We start from the raw sequence: 16583 nt of genomic DNA, 5'->3' as shown, positions 1-16583 counted from the left end.
CCTCCTGCATCTGTTGTCTCCAGATTTTTTTAATGATCGCCATTCTAACTGGCGTGAGATGGTATCTCAATGTGGTTTTGATTTGCACTTCTCTAATGATCAGTGATCAAGAGCATTTTTTCATATGTTTCTTAACCTCATATATGTCTTCTTTTGAAAAGTCTCTGGTCATGTCCTTTGCCCATTTTTGAATGGGTTTGTTTTTTTCTTGTAAATCTGTTTTAGTTCTTTGCAGATTCTGGGTAGAATCCCTTTGTCTGATGGGGTAGATAGCAAAAATTTTTTCCCATTCTGTTGGTTGCCGGTTAACGCTAATGATTATTTCTTTTGATGTATAGAAGCTCTGGAGTTTAATTAGATCCCATTTGTCTATTTTGGCTTTTGTTGCCAATGCTTTTGGTGTTTTAATCATAAAGTCCTTGCCTATGCCTATGTCCTGAATGGTTTTGCCTAGGTTTTCTTCTAGGGTTTTTATGGTGTTAGGTCTTATGTTTAAGTCTTTAATCCATCTGGAGTTAATTTTAGTGTAAGGTGTCAGGAAGGGGTCCAGTTTCTGCTTTCTGCACATGGCTAGCCAGTTTTCCCAACACCATTTATTAAACAGGAAATCCTTTTCCCATTGCTTGTTTTTGTCAGGTTTGTCAAAGATCAGATGGTTGTAGATGTGTAGCATTGCCTCTGAGGCCTCTGTTCTGTTCCATTGGTCTATATCTCTGTTTTGGTACCACTACCATGCTGTTTTGATTACTGTAGCATTGTAGCATAGTTTGAAGTCAGGTAGTGTGATGCCTCCAGCTTTGTTCTTTTTGCTTAGGATTGTCTTGGTTATGTGGGCTCTCTTTTGGTTCCATATGAAGTTTAAGGTGGGTTTTTCCAGGTCTGTGAAGAGGGTCATTGGTAGCTTGATGGGGATAGCATTGAATCTGTAAATTACTTTGGGCAGTATGGCCATTTTCACAATATTGGTTCTTCCTAACCATGAGCATGGAATGTTTTTTCAACTGTTTGTGTCCTCTCTTATTTCATTGAGCAGTGGATTGTAGTTCTCCTTGAAGAGGTCCTTTACATCCTTTGTTAGTTGTATTCCTAGGTATTTTATTCTCTTTGTAGCAATTATAAATGGGAGTTTGCTCATGATTTGGTTCTCTGTTTTTCTGTTATCAGTCAATATTAGAGTAGGTGTGATGTGGTACTGAGAAGAATGTATATTCTGTAGATTTGGGTTGGAGAGTTCTGTAAATGTCTATTAGGTTGGCTTGGTCCAGATCTGAGTTCAAGTCCTGGATATTCTTGTTAATTTTCTGTCTCATTGACCTGTCTAATATTGACAGTGGAGTGTTAAAGTCTCCGATTATTATTGTGTGGGAGTCTAAGTCTCTTTGTAGGTTATTAAGAACTTGCTTTATGTATCTGGGCACTCCTGTATTGTGTGTGTATATATTTAGGATCATTAGCTCCTCTTGTTGCATTGATCCTTTCACCATTATGTAATGCCCTTCTTTGTCTCTTTTGATCTTTGTTGGTTTAAAGTCTATTTTATCAGCGACTAGGCCTGCAACTTCTCCTTTGTTTTGCTCTCCATTTGCTTGGTAAATCTTCCTCAATCCTTTTATTTTGAGCCTATGTGTGTCCTTGCATGTGAAATGAGTTTCCTGGATACAGCACACTGTATTTTGATTTTCTATCCAATTTGCCAGTCTGTGTTTTTTGATTGGGGTATTTAACCCATTTAAATTTAAGGTTAATATTGTCATATGTGAATTTGATCCTGCTATTTTGATGCTAGCTGGTTGTTTCACCCATTAGTTGATGCAGTTTCTTCATTGTGTCAATGGTCTTTACCATTTGGTACATTTTTGGAGTGGCTGGTACTGGTTGTTCCTTTCCTTGTTTAGTGCTTCTTTCAGGAGCTCTTGTAAGGCAGGCCTGGTGGTGACGAAACCTCTCAGCAATTGCTTGTTTGTAAAGGATTTTATTTCTCCTTTGTTTATGAAGCTTAGTTTGGCTGGATATGAAATTCTAGGTTGAAAGTTCCTTTCTTTAAGAATGTTGAATATTGGCCCCCACTCTCTTCTGGCTTGTAGAGTTTCTGCTGAGAGATCTGCTGTGAGTCTTATGGGCTTCACTTTGTGGGTAACCCAACCTTTCTCTCTGGCTGCTCTTGGCATTTTTTCCTTCATTTCAGCCCTGGTGAATCTGACGATTATGTGCCTTGGAGTTGCTCTTCTTGAGGAATAGCTTTGTGGTGTTCTCTGTATTTCCTGGACTTGAATATTGGCCTGCCTTGCTAGGTTGAGGAAGTTCTCCTGGTTAATATCCTGAAGAGAGTTTTCCAGCTTGGATTCATTCTCTCTGTCACATTTAGGTAAACCTATCAAACGTAGATTAGGCCTTTTCACATAATCCCATATTTCTTGGAGGCTTTGTTCATTTCTTTTTATTCTTTTTTCTCTAGTCTTGCCTTCTTGTTTTATTTCATTGAGTTGATCTTCAATCTCTGATGTCCTTTCTTCTGCTTGGTTGATTTGGCTATTGAAACTCGTGTATGCTTCACAAAGTTCTTGTGTTTTTCAGTTCCATCAAGTCGTTTATATTCTTCTCTAAGCTGTTTATTTTTGTTAGCATTTTGTCAAAACTTTTTTCAAGGTTCTTAGTTTCTTTGCATTGGGTTAGAACATGTTCTTTTAGCTCAGAGAAGTTTGTTATTACCCACCTTCTGAAACGTGCTTCTGTCAATTCATCAGACTCATTCTCCATCCAGCTTTGTTCCCTTGCTGGTGAGGAGTTGTGATCCCTTGGAGGAGGAGAGGCACTCTGGTTTTTGGTGTTTTCATCCCTTTTGCACCGGTTTCTTCCCATCTTTGTGGATTTATCTACCTGTGGTCTTTGTACTTGGTGAGTTTCTAAGGGGGTTTCTGAGTGCACGTCCTTTTGTTGATGATGAAGTTATTTATTTCTGTTTTTTAGTTTTCCTTCTAACCACCAGGCCCCTCTGCTGTAGGACTGCTGGATGTCCACTCCAGACCCTGCTTGCCTGGGGATCACCTAAGGCAGCTGCAGAACAGTAAGTGTTGCTGCCAGTTTCTTCTTCAGTTATCCTTGTCCCAGAAGGATACCTGCCAGATGTCAGCCTGAGCTCTCCTTTATGAGGTGTCTCTTATAGGAGCTCAAGTGCTGAGCTGTGAGCTCTGTTGTTCCGTTCAGAGCTGCTGGGCAGGTACATTTACATCTGCTGTTGTGGAACTTAGAACTGCCTTTTTTCCCAGGTGCTCTTCCTGGGAAGGTGGGGCTTTATTTATAAGTTTCTGAAATGCTGCTGCCTTTTTTCAGAGATGCCCTGCCCAGCAAGGAGGTAGCCTAGTCACAGTCTGCCAGCAGAGGTGTTGCTGAGCTGCCATAGGCTCTGCCCAGTTGCTGTATGGACTTCCTTGCAGTTTTGTTTATAGAGGTATAGTTAGAACTTCCTTGGTAATGGCGGTCTGCCTCAGTAATGGCGGCTGCCTCTGTAATGGCAGACTCCTTCAGCAATGGTGGATTGCCTTGGTAATGGTGGACGGCCTCGATAATGGTGGACTGCCTCGGTAATGATGGATGCCCTTCCCCCCACAGAGCTGGACCATCCCAGGTCCACCTGCAATTGCTGTGAAACTCTCAATCCAGAGCATTTCAGATTACTGGTCTTTGTGGGGTTGGGACCCACTGAGCCAGATCACCTGGCTCCCTGTTTCAGCCCCTTTTTTCAGTTGAATGGGTGGCTCTGTCTCCCAGGCATTCCACGTGCCAGTTGATATGGCTGCCCAGATTTTTGTGAGTTTTTGTGCATGGACCCAATGCGCTGACTGAAACAGTCATGCTGGACAGTCATGACTCTTGTCAGTCCAGGAATAATCTCCTGGTCCATGGGCAGTAATAACTGGTTTGGAAATGCAGTGATCACTCACCCTCTGCATTGTTCTCACTGGGAACTGCACTCCAGAGTTGTTCCTATTTGGCCATCTTGGATCTGCCCCCTCGTGTTTTAGTTTTTAACAAAAAAGTCTTAAAACAATTATGGCACAATAGTGGTGAAAAGTCATCTCAAATGATCTTTACAAAGATGTGACTGGCACAGCACTCCATTATGAAGAAACAAAGATCAGTTAGAAATGGAGCAACACTTTTCCTAAAAGAGAATCCTCCCTGAGGTAGTCGGAGAGCATGGTCCTGGTTAGCAGTTCCATGCACCGGGGATGGAAACAGCCAGTTATTTTTATCTGAGACTGGATCTATTATGCCTCATACTTTCAGACTCTGAGCAATTTATTTTACTTTATTTCCTAAATATTCAATGGTTGTTATATTTACCATCATGAAGAATGATTTGGTTATGCTTTTCTGTCTCTTTATGTATGTAATTAACAAGATAATGAATTCCGTTGTTCGGTTGCCAGAAACTTTGTTCCCAGAGGCTGAAATATATCACAGTGGTCCCAGAATTCATTTCAGGGTGGTTTTCCCTCCTTTCCTCCACCTCTGTGAGTATAGCTGGGCAGACAAGCCTGACTCATAGTCCTTTTGAGGAAAGAGGCTCCAACAGGTTTTTTCCTATCTAGGCTGCAGTCTCAGTGCAGGGGGTTTTGTTAGTGAAAACAAACTGCCTTTCCAGCTACTGGTGATTGGGGTCAGGACACTATGGGCCAAGCAGCCCTGTGTGGACTGGGCATGAGAAGGCTAGCCATGTCCTGAGTGTGAGGGCCTGGGGCAAACTCTGTTTATAATTGAGGATTCTAAACCCAGTGGTGGCTGGTCAAACCAGACTTTCCCAACTAGAGGAGAAATTCACTGAATGGGCTGGGCACAGTGGCTCATGCCTGTAATCCCAGCACTTTGGGAGGCCAAGGTGGGCAGCTCACAAGGTCAGGAGTTCGAGACCAGCCTAGCCAACATGGTGAAACACTTTCTCTACTAAAAATGCAAAAATTAGCCAGGTGGTGGCACGTGCCTGTAATCCCAGCTACTTCGGAGGCTGAAGCAAGAGATTCCCTTGAACCCAGGAGGCGGGGGTTGCAGTGAGCTGAGATCATGCCATTGAACTTCAGTCTGGTCAATAAGAGCAAAATTCTGTCTCAAAAAAAAAAAAAAAAAGAAAAGAAAAGAAAACGAAAAAGAAATGCACTGAGCGAACAAAGAGAAGGCAGCTCAGCACCCTTTCTGGTTCTCGGAGGAGCTGACTATACTTCCGGGTTGGCCTGGCTGACTCAACCTGGCTGTGACTTCCTGTGTGCATTCATGTCGTGCAGTTCTTTGCAGCAACCTCATTACAGCCACTGACGGTACCACTGCTGTCTCCTGCTTGCCTGCTCAGAGGTTCTCTCTTGATTTCTGCTCTATTAAGTTCAAGCCCCAGCCCAGGGGATAGCTTCCAGCCTCAGAGACACCACAGCCCCTTTCTTAATCATCTGTTTCTAAAATAGCAAAGAGGCTATGTGAGTGGAGAGACACAGAATTATGCTTATTAAGTTACAATTTGTATACAGTAAATGATATACACCCTTTCTTAGAGTACAGTTCTAGAATTTTTACTAACACACAGTTATATAATCACCACCATAATCAAGATGTAGAACATTTCCAGCATCCTAAAAATTTCCTTGTGTCCCTTTGTCATTAACCCCTCCCTCTGTCTCAGCCTCTGGCAACCACTGATCTATTTTTTGTCTCTGTGGTTTTGCCTTTTCCCAAGTGTTGTATTAGTGACAAGGCCTTCATTAACATCCTTATTTAAACCAACATGTGCCCTACCCAACTTTCTGCGGGCACATCTCACCCTCATACTTTGCCTGATCTTTTTTCCAAAACACTCACATTAACTGAAAATAAATTATTATTTACTTAATTATTCTCTCTCATTGGAATGAACACCCGCACTAGACTGTGAGCGTGAGAACTTTGCCTGCTTACTGCTACATCTTCAGGGTTCAGGACACTCCCTGATGTCTTGTGTTTGGTAAATATTTGTTGAATGAATCACAAAATGAATGAGGAGACTGGAACTTCCAGGGACCCTCTCCATACTCAGGCAGACCTTGTTAAAAAGAGATTATTTTTCCCCACAAAAATGTGTTAATCTAACAATTGCTGTGTTGCCAAAGTACATAATTATCTGCTAGTAACACAATTAGAGTAATCAGGGGCCTGGTGCGGTGGCTCATGCCTGTAATTCCAGCACTTTGGGAGGCTGAGGCAAGTAGATTGCTGGAGCCTAGGAGTTTGAGACCAGCCTGGCCAACACGGCAAAACCCCATCTTTACAAAAAATACAGAAATTAGCTGGGCCTGGTGTTGTGTGCCTGTAGTCTCAGCTGCTCAGGAAGCTGAGTTGGGAGGATTGTTTGAGCCCAGGAAGTTGAGGCTGCAGTGAGCCTTGACTGTGCCCCTGCACTCCAGCCTGGGCAAAAGAGCAAGACCCTGGCTCAAAAAGCAAAGAAAAGATAAAAGAAAAGAAATGAAAGGAAAAGAAAAGAAAAAAAAAAGAAGTAATTAGGCTAATCCAAATTTAAAAATTTACTTTTGGGCTGATTAGATTACCTAGAATAGAACGAGCCTGAAGTGACTAAAATGGAAAGGACAGTAACTATTTTATAAGGTAGTTACAAAAATTTAATGGTACAAATTGGGTTTGATGTATACTGCTCAGGTAATGGGTGCACCAAAATTTCACGAATCACCACTAAAGAACTTACTCATATAACCTGTTCCCCCAAAATCTATAGAAATAAAAACATTTTAAAAAGCGACCCATATATAAGTGAAGTGTTTCATGCTGTGGTTCTCAGCTGGGAGCTATTTCATTCCCCCAGGGACATATGGCAACATCTAGAAACATTTTTTTATCTTTTTGGTTTTCAAAACTGGTATGGGGAGGCCAGGTGTGGTGGTCATGTCTATAATCCCAGCGCTTTGGGTGGCTGAGGTGGGATGATTCTTTGAGGCCAGGGGTTTGAGACCAGCCTCGGTAACATAGTGAGTTCCCATTCCTACAAAAATATTTAAAATTAGCTGAGCTTGGTGGCACATGCTTATAGTCCCAGCTACTCAGGAGGCTGAGGTGGGAGGATCGCTTGGGCCTGGAAATTCGAGGCTGCAGTGAGCCATGATCATGCCAGTACACTCCAGCATGAGTGATAGACACCCTGTCTCTTAAATTTTTTTTTTACTGAAAAAAAAAAACTGGGGTGGAGACAGCTGCTACTGGCACCTGCTGTTGAATATCCTATGATGAAGAGGATAGCCCCCACAATACAGAATGGCCTGTCCCAAAATACCGATAGTGCCACCAGTGAGAAACCCTGGGTTAGTATAGCATCAGACACATAGTAAAAACTATATTGGTGTTTGCTATGATTATTATTTTATAAGTGACCCTTCTTGACAGATGTTCTCACACAGCCTGATAGTGGAGGTATAATACAATGTTGGGTTGAGAGTATTACATCTGCAGTCAGACTCTCTGGGTTTGACACCTAGCTTTACCCTTTATTAACTATGTGATTTTTGAGCCCTTACTTGACTTCCCTATACTCCATATTCTTTGTCTATACAACTGGATAAAATAATTCATACAAAACATTCAACACTGTGCAGTAGCACATAGCAAATATTCAATAAATGCCATTGATCGTTGCTGCTGTTCTTGATCCAATAAAGGTGTTTCCATTCTACAAAGAATATAGTGAAGATATAGAGGACAGTTTCAACTAGAAAAAAAAATACTCATATAAAGTATATACAAGTGTATATTTCACATATTAATAAATAACTTCGTAGAAGTTAAATTTAAACTATCCTTTTTAAGGCTGCTATTTATAATTTTCTAAAAAGTATGTTGTTTTTGCTTTCCTAGGGTAGAGCACCTCCTTGATATAAAAGATCCTTTCAATTTTAAACATTTGTATCTAGCACACAATACATAATTACTTAATTAAGACGTTCAGTCTTGATTAGAAATATAAACACATTAAAGTATATTTGTGAACCTGAAAATCAAATATGAAATACACTACTTAGGAAAGTTAAACACTAGTGCTGTAGCAACAACCTCTTGTGTTTTAGATTTGTTAATCTCTTATTCCTTCATTGAAATAGAAAGGAGAAGCTCGAAGTGGGTAAGTATTGCAGATTTGTAGCCATTTGTAGCAGTTCCTAGATTACCCTTTATAATCTAATATTTGTGGTGTTTAAAAAATAATCTAATATTTGTGACAGTGCTTTGGAAACTGTAAAACAAAACTATGGAAATGTGGGCCATTAGCATTATCATCAGCCCTAACAAGGTGTTAGAGGGTCAGATATTGCTACTTCAAGGGAGAGGACTAAGTTTTGATGCATCCCAGGGAGCCAAAATCAGGCTGCAAATAAAGTTTGTATTTAAGAATAAATGGAACGGGCGCGGTGGCTCACGCCTGTAATCCCAGCACTTTGGGAGGCTGAGGAGGGTGGATCACAAGGTCAAGAGATCGAGACCATCCTGGTGTTAGTAGAGAAACCCCGTCTCTACTAAAAATGCAAAAAATTAGCTGGGCCTGGTGGCGCGTGCCTGTAATCCCAGCTACTCAGGAGGCTGACGCAGGAGAATTGCCTGAACCCAGGAGAGGGAAGTTGCGGTGAGCTGAGATCGCACCATTGCACTCCAGCCTGGGTAACAAGAGCGAAACTCCATCTCAAAAAAAAAAAAAAAAAAAAAAAAAAAAAAAAAGAATAAATGATTAGTTGTTTAACTATCCATTATTTCATGTAATATAAATACAATGAGGAACTATGTTTCTCAGCATAAAACCTTTAGGTACTTTTTTTTTTTTTTGAGACAGAGTCTTGCTCTGTCGCCAAGCTGAAGTGCAGTGGTGCGATCTTGGCTCACTGCAACCTCCGCCTCCTGGGTTCAAGTGATTTTCCTGCCTCAGCCTCCTGAGTACCTGGGACAACAGGTGCGTGCCACCACATCCAGCTAATTTTTGTATTTTTAGTAGAGACAGGGTTTCACCATGTTGGGCAGGATGGTCTTGATCTCCTTTGACCTTGTGATCTGCCTGCCTCAGCCTCCCAAAGTGCTGGGATTACAGGCATGAACCACCAAGCCCAGCTGAGGTTTCTGTTTTATAATCTGTTACAAAACAGTTGGGTGGAAAAACTCCCACCATATACAAAATGAAAAGGCAAATGACAACCTGGGAAAAATGTCTGCAAAACATATGCAAAGATTCCACATTCCCAATGGAGAAAGAAATCCTATAGATCAACAGGAAGGATATAAATCCTTCAGTAAAAGACATGAACATGCAATTAACAAGAGAAATTCAAATTGCCAGCAAATACTAAAAATGTTCAGAATTAATATCAAAGAAATGCAAATTAAACTATATATATTACATTGGCAATGGTTAGAAGACTATAATGGCTCTTGTTGAAGTTTTGTGATATATGGGATGGGCACTCCCATACCTAGTTGACAGAATGTATGTAGATACAACTTGCATGGAAGACAGTTGGCTATATGAATTAAGAGCTTCAAAAACCTTTATACTCTTTGCCTCAGTAATTCTACTTTGTAATCAGCCTCCCACAAAAATTTATATATGTGAATGCTCACATTGTAGTGTTATATTAAACATTTTTTAAATGACATAATTAGAATATGGAATTATGACCTGTATGTGGACCATTAAAAATTGAATGCAGCCTTTAAAAATAACTTCTGCAGGATTTTTAAGTTTGGATGATGGAAGCAGAGGTTCTAAGAGAAGACAGCACAGACACAATGGGTACATTAAAAGGGGAGTGCTGAACAGAAAGGAAAACCCTTATTCACCTCAAATTCTGGGAACCCCCTGGCTTCTCACAACTCTTCAAGGTAAATACATACATTAAATTCTAATATCCCAGAGTCATACACTTAAACATTTAGCATTTGCTACAACTCTGTGGTATATAAATCAAAGCCACACATAACATTGTTAAAGAAAGTTTCTTACACAGCACCCAATGCTTGTCTACTTCCTTTTTATTTCTGACTTTTCTGTTGCTGCAATTCTATCTTCAAAATCAAATAAAAAGTTAAATGAAATGAAGGGAAAATGCCATCTTGGTTTACTTATTTCTGAGGCTCTATCATTTTAAGTTAGATTACCTATAAAAATCTTTATAAAATTTAATTCTTAAATTTTACTGATTGCTGGTGTTTAAAATGTAAAGATTTGGCTGGGCGCAGTGGCTCACAACTGTAATCCCAGCACTTTGGGAGGCAGAGGCGGGTGGATCACGAGGTCAGGAGATGGAGACCATCCTGGCTAACACGGTGCAAAACCCATCTCTACTAAAAATACAAAAAATTAGCCAGGCATATGCACCTGTAGTCCCAGCTCCTTGGGAGGCTGAGGCAGGAGAATCGCTTAAATTCAGGAGGCTGAGGTTGCAGTGAGCCAAGATCACAACACTACACTCCAGTCTGAGTGACAGAGCAAGAGTATGCCTCAAAAAACAAAACAAAACAAAACAAAAAGTAAAGATTTAATGATGTATTTTATATACTTAGCAATTTCAGTTATAAAACATTTTTAGTGGGTGAATTATGACAGTGGAAAAAAAGCAAAATATTTTGAACCTTCAATTTGAACCTATGCTATTGAATCTTGGAAGATTTGACCCATGAGATATTTGGAAGTTGTCATTGGCTATTGCTCTGCTATCAATTTAAGCAGTTTGTAGCTGTTGATAGAATGATGAAAACTTTTCTTAAAATTGGGTTATTGATATATAGAAAAATGGACAAAAGAGATTTCTGAAATATCTGGGTGCATATCTTAATTTTCTCATTATTTGCTAAGTCAGAGATGAAACACTGATGTGCAGCAAGTGAACTACAGACTGACTTTGAGACTCTGATTCTTATATCCTCAGAGCAGCCAGGCTATGGTTTGGGACTTTGGGTCTCTGGACTGCTCTCCCAACACTCAGCATCTGAACATCTCCAGAGAAACCAGTTGCAGAGCACGAGTCAGCCCTTGAAAACAAAGGACCCATGGTACTGCTGGATAATTTTGCTTTTTAGGTGTCCAAGAATAGGATAACGAGTCTGAAGTCAGACTGGCAGGGGCTGTGTGTGGGCAGTGCAGGTCTGGAAGAAACAGTGTTACCGTAGGTAGCTAGTCAGGTATGCACTCCATTCCAACACGGTCCAAGAGTGCTGGGCGACCATCAGATGATGGTCAGGTGGTTGTTTCTCTAAAGTAATAATTGGTCACAGCTGGTACAAGGGAAAGGCAGTCTCCTAACAGATAGAAAACACCTGAAAGTGATCAGCAGCTTCCCGATAAGATCTCAGGAGTGGGGAGACATAACCCAAGATCCCAGAAGTATGCCAACATATAAAATTCCAAGTGAAGAGGTCAAGCTGGGCACTTGGTTTCTCAAGTCGTCCGCTTGGCCCTCTTCCAAGTTGTACTTTCCTTCTTTTCTTTCCTTATTGTCATAAAGCTTCTTAATAAACTTTCACTCCTGCTGTGAAACTTACCTCTGTCTCTCCTGCTTTATGTCCCTCAGTTGAATTCTTTCTTCTGAGGAGACAAGAATTGAGATTGTTGCAGACATGTACGGTTTCATTGCCGGTAACTCGGGGTAACTGATTCCGATCTCTGCCACCACTAACAATAGCACCACCAAAAAACCCCTCCCAAATCAGTTAACTTTGAAATAGACAAAATAATCAATAAATGAACCAAAATGTTGTTGGAAACTTTACATAGAAAAGAATACATACTAACAAAATGAATTTCCCCAAAATTAATAGTTAATGAAAATTAGTTGAAAACTAAAACCTAATTAATCAAAATTAAGGTGCAAAAAATTCGAGTGGCTTAACTACCCTTTTTAGAAAATTTATCAAGAATAAAAGTGAGTTAGCAGTGTCATAGCAAGTCAGTACTTCCGTGATAAATTTCATTTCCATTGGTTAAAATTATGGCTAGAATGCTTGTGTTGAAAAATAAGAGTCAGAACATCTGGGGAGTCGTAACAGGGTCAAAATGGGAAGTGTTACACCTGTAGTCCCAGTACTGTGGGAGGCCAAGGTGGGCGGATCACCTGAACTCAGGAGTTTGAGAGCAGCCTGGGCAACCTGGTGAAACCTTCTCTCTACGAAAAATACAAAAATTAGCCGGGCGTGGTGGCGGGAGCATGTAATCCCAGCTACTCTGGAGGCTGAGGCAGGAGAATTGCTTGAACCCAGGAGGTGGAGGTTGCAGTGAGCTGAGATGGCACCATTGCACTCCAGCCTGGGTGACAGAGTGAGACTGTCTCAAAAAAAAAAAAAAAAAAAGGAAGTGGATTATTCACTGACTACTTCTTGAAACCTGTAAGATGGAGAAGACTTAAAGAATTAAGGAAGAGGGCCTCCTTTCTCTTTTCCTTCTTTTTTTTTTTTTTTAGATAGAGTCTCGATTTGTCACCAGGTGCCAGGCTGGAGTTCAGTGGTGCGATCTCGGCTCACTGCAGCCTCCGCCTCCTGGGTTCAAGCAATTCTCCTGCCTCAGCCTCCCGAGTAGCTGGGATTACAGGTGCATGCCACCTTGCCCAGCTAACTTTTGTATTTTTAGTGGAGTCAGGGTTGCACCATCTTGGCCAGGCTGGTTTTGGACTCCTGACCTTGTGATCCACCTGCCTTGGCTTCCCAATATGCTGGGATTACTGGTGTGAGCCAATGCATCTGGCCTTGACTGTTCTTAGACTCACGTCCCAATGTGTCTCAACCCATGATTCCCATCTGCTCATCAAATTGTCCAATCAGAAGAAAAGAGTTAATTCATGCTCACAGAGTATTCACAGCACAGCCTTTACCTTCTTACTCTCTACCCACCCATTGTTCCATAGAGCTCAGGTTTGGGTGAGTGATAAGAAATCAGATAAATGGAAATGGGTGGGTGGCAGGGGCATAGGAGGGAGTGAGCAGAAAGAAAAGGACTGGATATATGTGGTTCCATTTTTTAAAATTGCATTTGAGGTTTTGGGGTACATGTGAAGAACATGCAAGATCGTTGCATAGGTACACACATGGCAGTGTGATTTGCTGCCTTCCTCCCCTTCACCTATATCTGGCATTTCTCCCCATGCTATCTCTCCCCAACTCCCCACCCCCCACTGTCCCTCCCCTATTTCCCCCCAACAGACCCCAGTGTGTGATGCTCCCCTCCCTATGTCCATGTGTTCTCATTGTTCAACACTCGCCTATGAGTGAGAACATGTGGTGTTCGATTTTCTGTTCTTGTGTCAGTTTGCTGAGAATGATGGTTTCCAGGCTCATCCATGTCCCTGCAAAGGACATGAACTCATCATTTTTGATGGCTGCATAATATTCCATGATGTATATGTGCCACATTTTCCCTGTCCAGTCTATCATCGATGTGGTTCCAGGTCTTTGCTATTGTAAACTGTGCTGCAATGAACATTTGTGTGCATGTGTCCTTATAGTAGAAGGATTTATAATCCTTTGGATATATACCCAGTAATGGGATTGCTGAGTTAAATGGAATTTCTATTTCTAGGTCCTTGAGGAATCGCCACACTGTCTTCCACAATGGTTGAACGAATTTATACTCCCACCAACAGTGTAAAAGTGTTCCTATTTCTCCACATCCTCTCCAGCATCTGTTGTCTCCAGATTTTTTAATGATCGCCATTCTAACTGGCGTGAGATGGTATCTCAATGTAGTTTTGATTTTTTTTAAACCAGAAAACAACAACAATGGGAGCAGCGGATATCTGGATTTTCTAAACAATAATATTTGTTTGCATGTATGCTTTATACACCATAAATTCTCCTTACCCTTCGTTTATATTCTAAGACAAAGTATTTTATTTCACTGGGATTATTATAATGAAGATCTCTCTTTTTCTTGACGTGGGAACTGGGAATGTGGATTCTGTAACAATAATTACTGTATTTATAGTCATAATGTTAATGCGTTCCATTAGACTGCTAGAATACAGTAAAGTAGAACCAAAATTTTACATGGGTCCTCAGTTTATCCTTTTTGTACTGTATTATCTTCCAGATATACTATTTTCTGAACACCAGAATTCAGCACAGCACCTGGCACTAAACAGGGATTGATAGTCATTTATTAAGTAAATGACCAGCCTGGCCAACATGGTGAAAACCTGTCTCTACTAAAAATACAACAATTAGCCGGGTATGGTGGCACATGTCTGTAATTCCAGCTACTCAGGAGGCTGAGGCTGGAGAATTGCTTGAATCCGAGAGGTAGAGGTTGCAGTGAGCCGAGATCGTGCCACTGCACTCCAGCCTGGGCAACAGAGCCAGACTCCATCTCAAAAAAAAAAAAAAAAAGTAAATGAATGAGTGAATGAGTGATGTCCATACAACCTAGACATCACCGATATTCGCCCTTTTATTTCTTTCTTTCTTGAGGAGGGGTCTCACTCTGTCACCCAGGCTAGAGTGCAGTGGCCTGTCATGGCTCATTGCAGTCTCAAATTCCTGGGTTCAAGTGATCCTCAGCTTCCTGTGTAGTTGGGACTACAGAGGTGCACCACCACACCTAGCTATATTTAAATTATAGTAGAGAGGAGATCTTGCTCTGTTGACCAGTCTGGACTCAAAATCTGGCCTCAAATGATCCTTCTGCCTTGGCGGAAAGTGCTGGGATTATAGGTGTGTGCCACTTCGCTCAGCCCACCATTTTATTTTTGTGAATAAATTGTGGGTTTATATTCATACATTGTTAAACAAGGGAAAGTAGCTTCAGTTTCTCTGGGGAGAAGATCCCCTTGCTTCTTGAGATCATTTATTTACCTTTCTTGCTTAGAAAGATAAGTAAATGGTTTGAAAGTATTTATTGGAGGGTGTTTTCTTTTTTTTTTTTTTTTAAATGTAAAGTGACTCAAAAGTGAAGTCTCTCAGTTTAAGACGTCTTTTTTTTTTTTTTTTTTTTTTTTTTAAGTCTTACTCAAAAGGAAGTGAGTATGAGGGTGAATTGCATTAACCTAAAGTACTGTCGAGATGAAACTTAAAGCAGGAAGCAACATACCATGAATGTACTGGAAGGAACACATTTGTGTCATGTGAAGAAACATGACAAAAACAGCCCTTCTTAAATTATTTGTGGCAGTAGTGATCACATTCATTTTAATTTTGCCGGAATATTTCAAGACACTGAAAGGTGAGTATGTAATTGTAATCTAGCTTTTCTTTCTTAATTTAAAAAAGTTAGTGTCAGCTAGCGGATACAGAAAAGATCCTCTTTTTGGATACATGCTGCATTGGCTGAAGTTCTAGATCTGAAAAACTGATAAAATAAAACAAGATTGCAATTTTAGTTGGCTGTTATACAGGACAGTAACCTAATTCATAGTACATAATTATAGTAGCTTACCTAAAAATGAAAATATTTAAAATCTGTTGTCTGGATTTCAGACATTGAGATTACAATAATCTCATCACATAACTGCTCTTTGAAATAGTTTCTTCAAAGCAGCTTTAAGTATGCTTTTACATTCTCAAATTCTTTAATAAAGAAAGTGATATTTATTGTGTATAAAATGCTAGAATTCCCTCTACTACAACTATTTCTCACAAATAACTTACTGTCATCTTTTGACAAGAAAAAGCATTTATACATTTTGAAAATGTAATTAAAATAAAGTGAGTGAAAATTTAAACAGATTTGTGTGTATGTATTTGAAATTGGAGAAAAATGGAACAAAATTTACTTTGTGAATAACTACTAAAACTTAGATTAGGAAAATAAATAGGTATAAATTTAAACTATTTTTACATGTTAGCAAAATATTTGCAAATTTATTAATATGATTGTTCGGATGGTAATTGTGCTCCCTAACATTTAATAAGAACAAAAGGTGAAAAGGCTGTATTCTATCATTAACTAGTCTTTACATGAATTTGATTAGATTAAGATAAAAATTCATATTTGATGACTTGCTGCAATGAATATTTATTGTTGTATATATGTAATGCTAAATAGCCAGATACAAATATTTTTGCTAATTGTATTTGATGACATTTCAGTGATTATTTGATGTTGCATATACATGATGCCAAGTAGCCAGTTAAAAATATTTTTGCTAAATAAACGCTATGATTACAAGTTGCCTTTCTGGCATTATGTTACTTGGATGAAGCAATCATAGCACATATTTTTAATGCTGATTTCACTGGGTGAAAAATGTGTTATAAAGAGAAGAGTTAGAATAAAGATAACCTATTTTTAAGATATTGTGAGCTTAGAGTAAGCTCATGCAATAGTTATCCAGGGTAGGTTCTGTCTGTCTGTCTCTCTCTATCTATCTACATACACATAGTACCTCTAAACAGTAAGATTGGATCTAATGAAAACCAGATAATCATCCCCAAAATGACTTAATTAACTATTGGTTAGTATTTTATGAGAACTGGTGACTACAGGAACATGTTAAAGGTTTTTATTTGGAGGCAGACACATAGTTCTTTTAGGTTTTGTTTCTCAAAGTGAGAAGCATGGCCTTGTGGGGCAGTTGTAAGCAGAAAGAAGATAGATG

The 16583-nt window shown here is 39.9% G+C and overlaps 1 protein-coding gene across 4 annotated transcripts in view; it reads left to right on the top strand.

Annotated features, from left to right (window-relative positions):
* The first annotated feature begins 15022 nt into the window (after positions 1-15022).
* TMEM156 (transmembrane protein 156) overlaps positions 15023-16583 on the top strand; it is a 67341-nt gene continuing 65780 nt past the window's right edge. For 2 of the 4 annotated variants that reach the window (XM_074396020.1, XM_074396017.1), the window contains exon 1: positions 15023-15208. In XM_074396020.1, coding sequence (XP_074252121.1) covers positions 15121-15208 — 88 coding nt within the window. In that variant the 5' untranslated portion in view covers positions 15023-15120. The remainder of the gene's footprint in view (positions 15209-16583) is intronic. The other 2 variants (XM_074396018.1, XM_074396019.1) reach the window with 1 other exon arrangement.

Source organism: Saimiri boliviensis, chromosome 3 (assembly GCF_048565385.1).
Source record: "Saimiri boliviensis isolate mSaiBol1 chromosome 3, mSaiBol1.pri, whole genome shotgun sequence".
Taxonomy (NCBI): domain Eukaryota; kingdom Metazoa; phylum Chordata; class Mammalia; order Primates; family Cebidae; genus Saimiri; species Saimiri boliviensis.
Note: the sequence above shows the minus strand (reverse complement) of the source record. Positions and strands in the feature narration are given on the sequence as shown.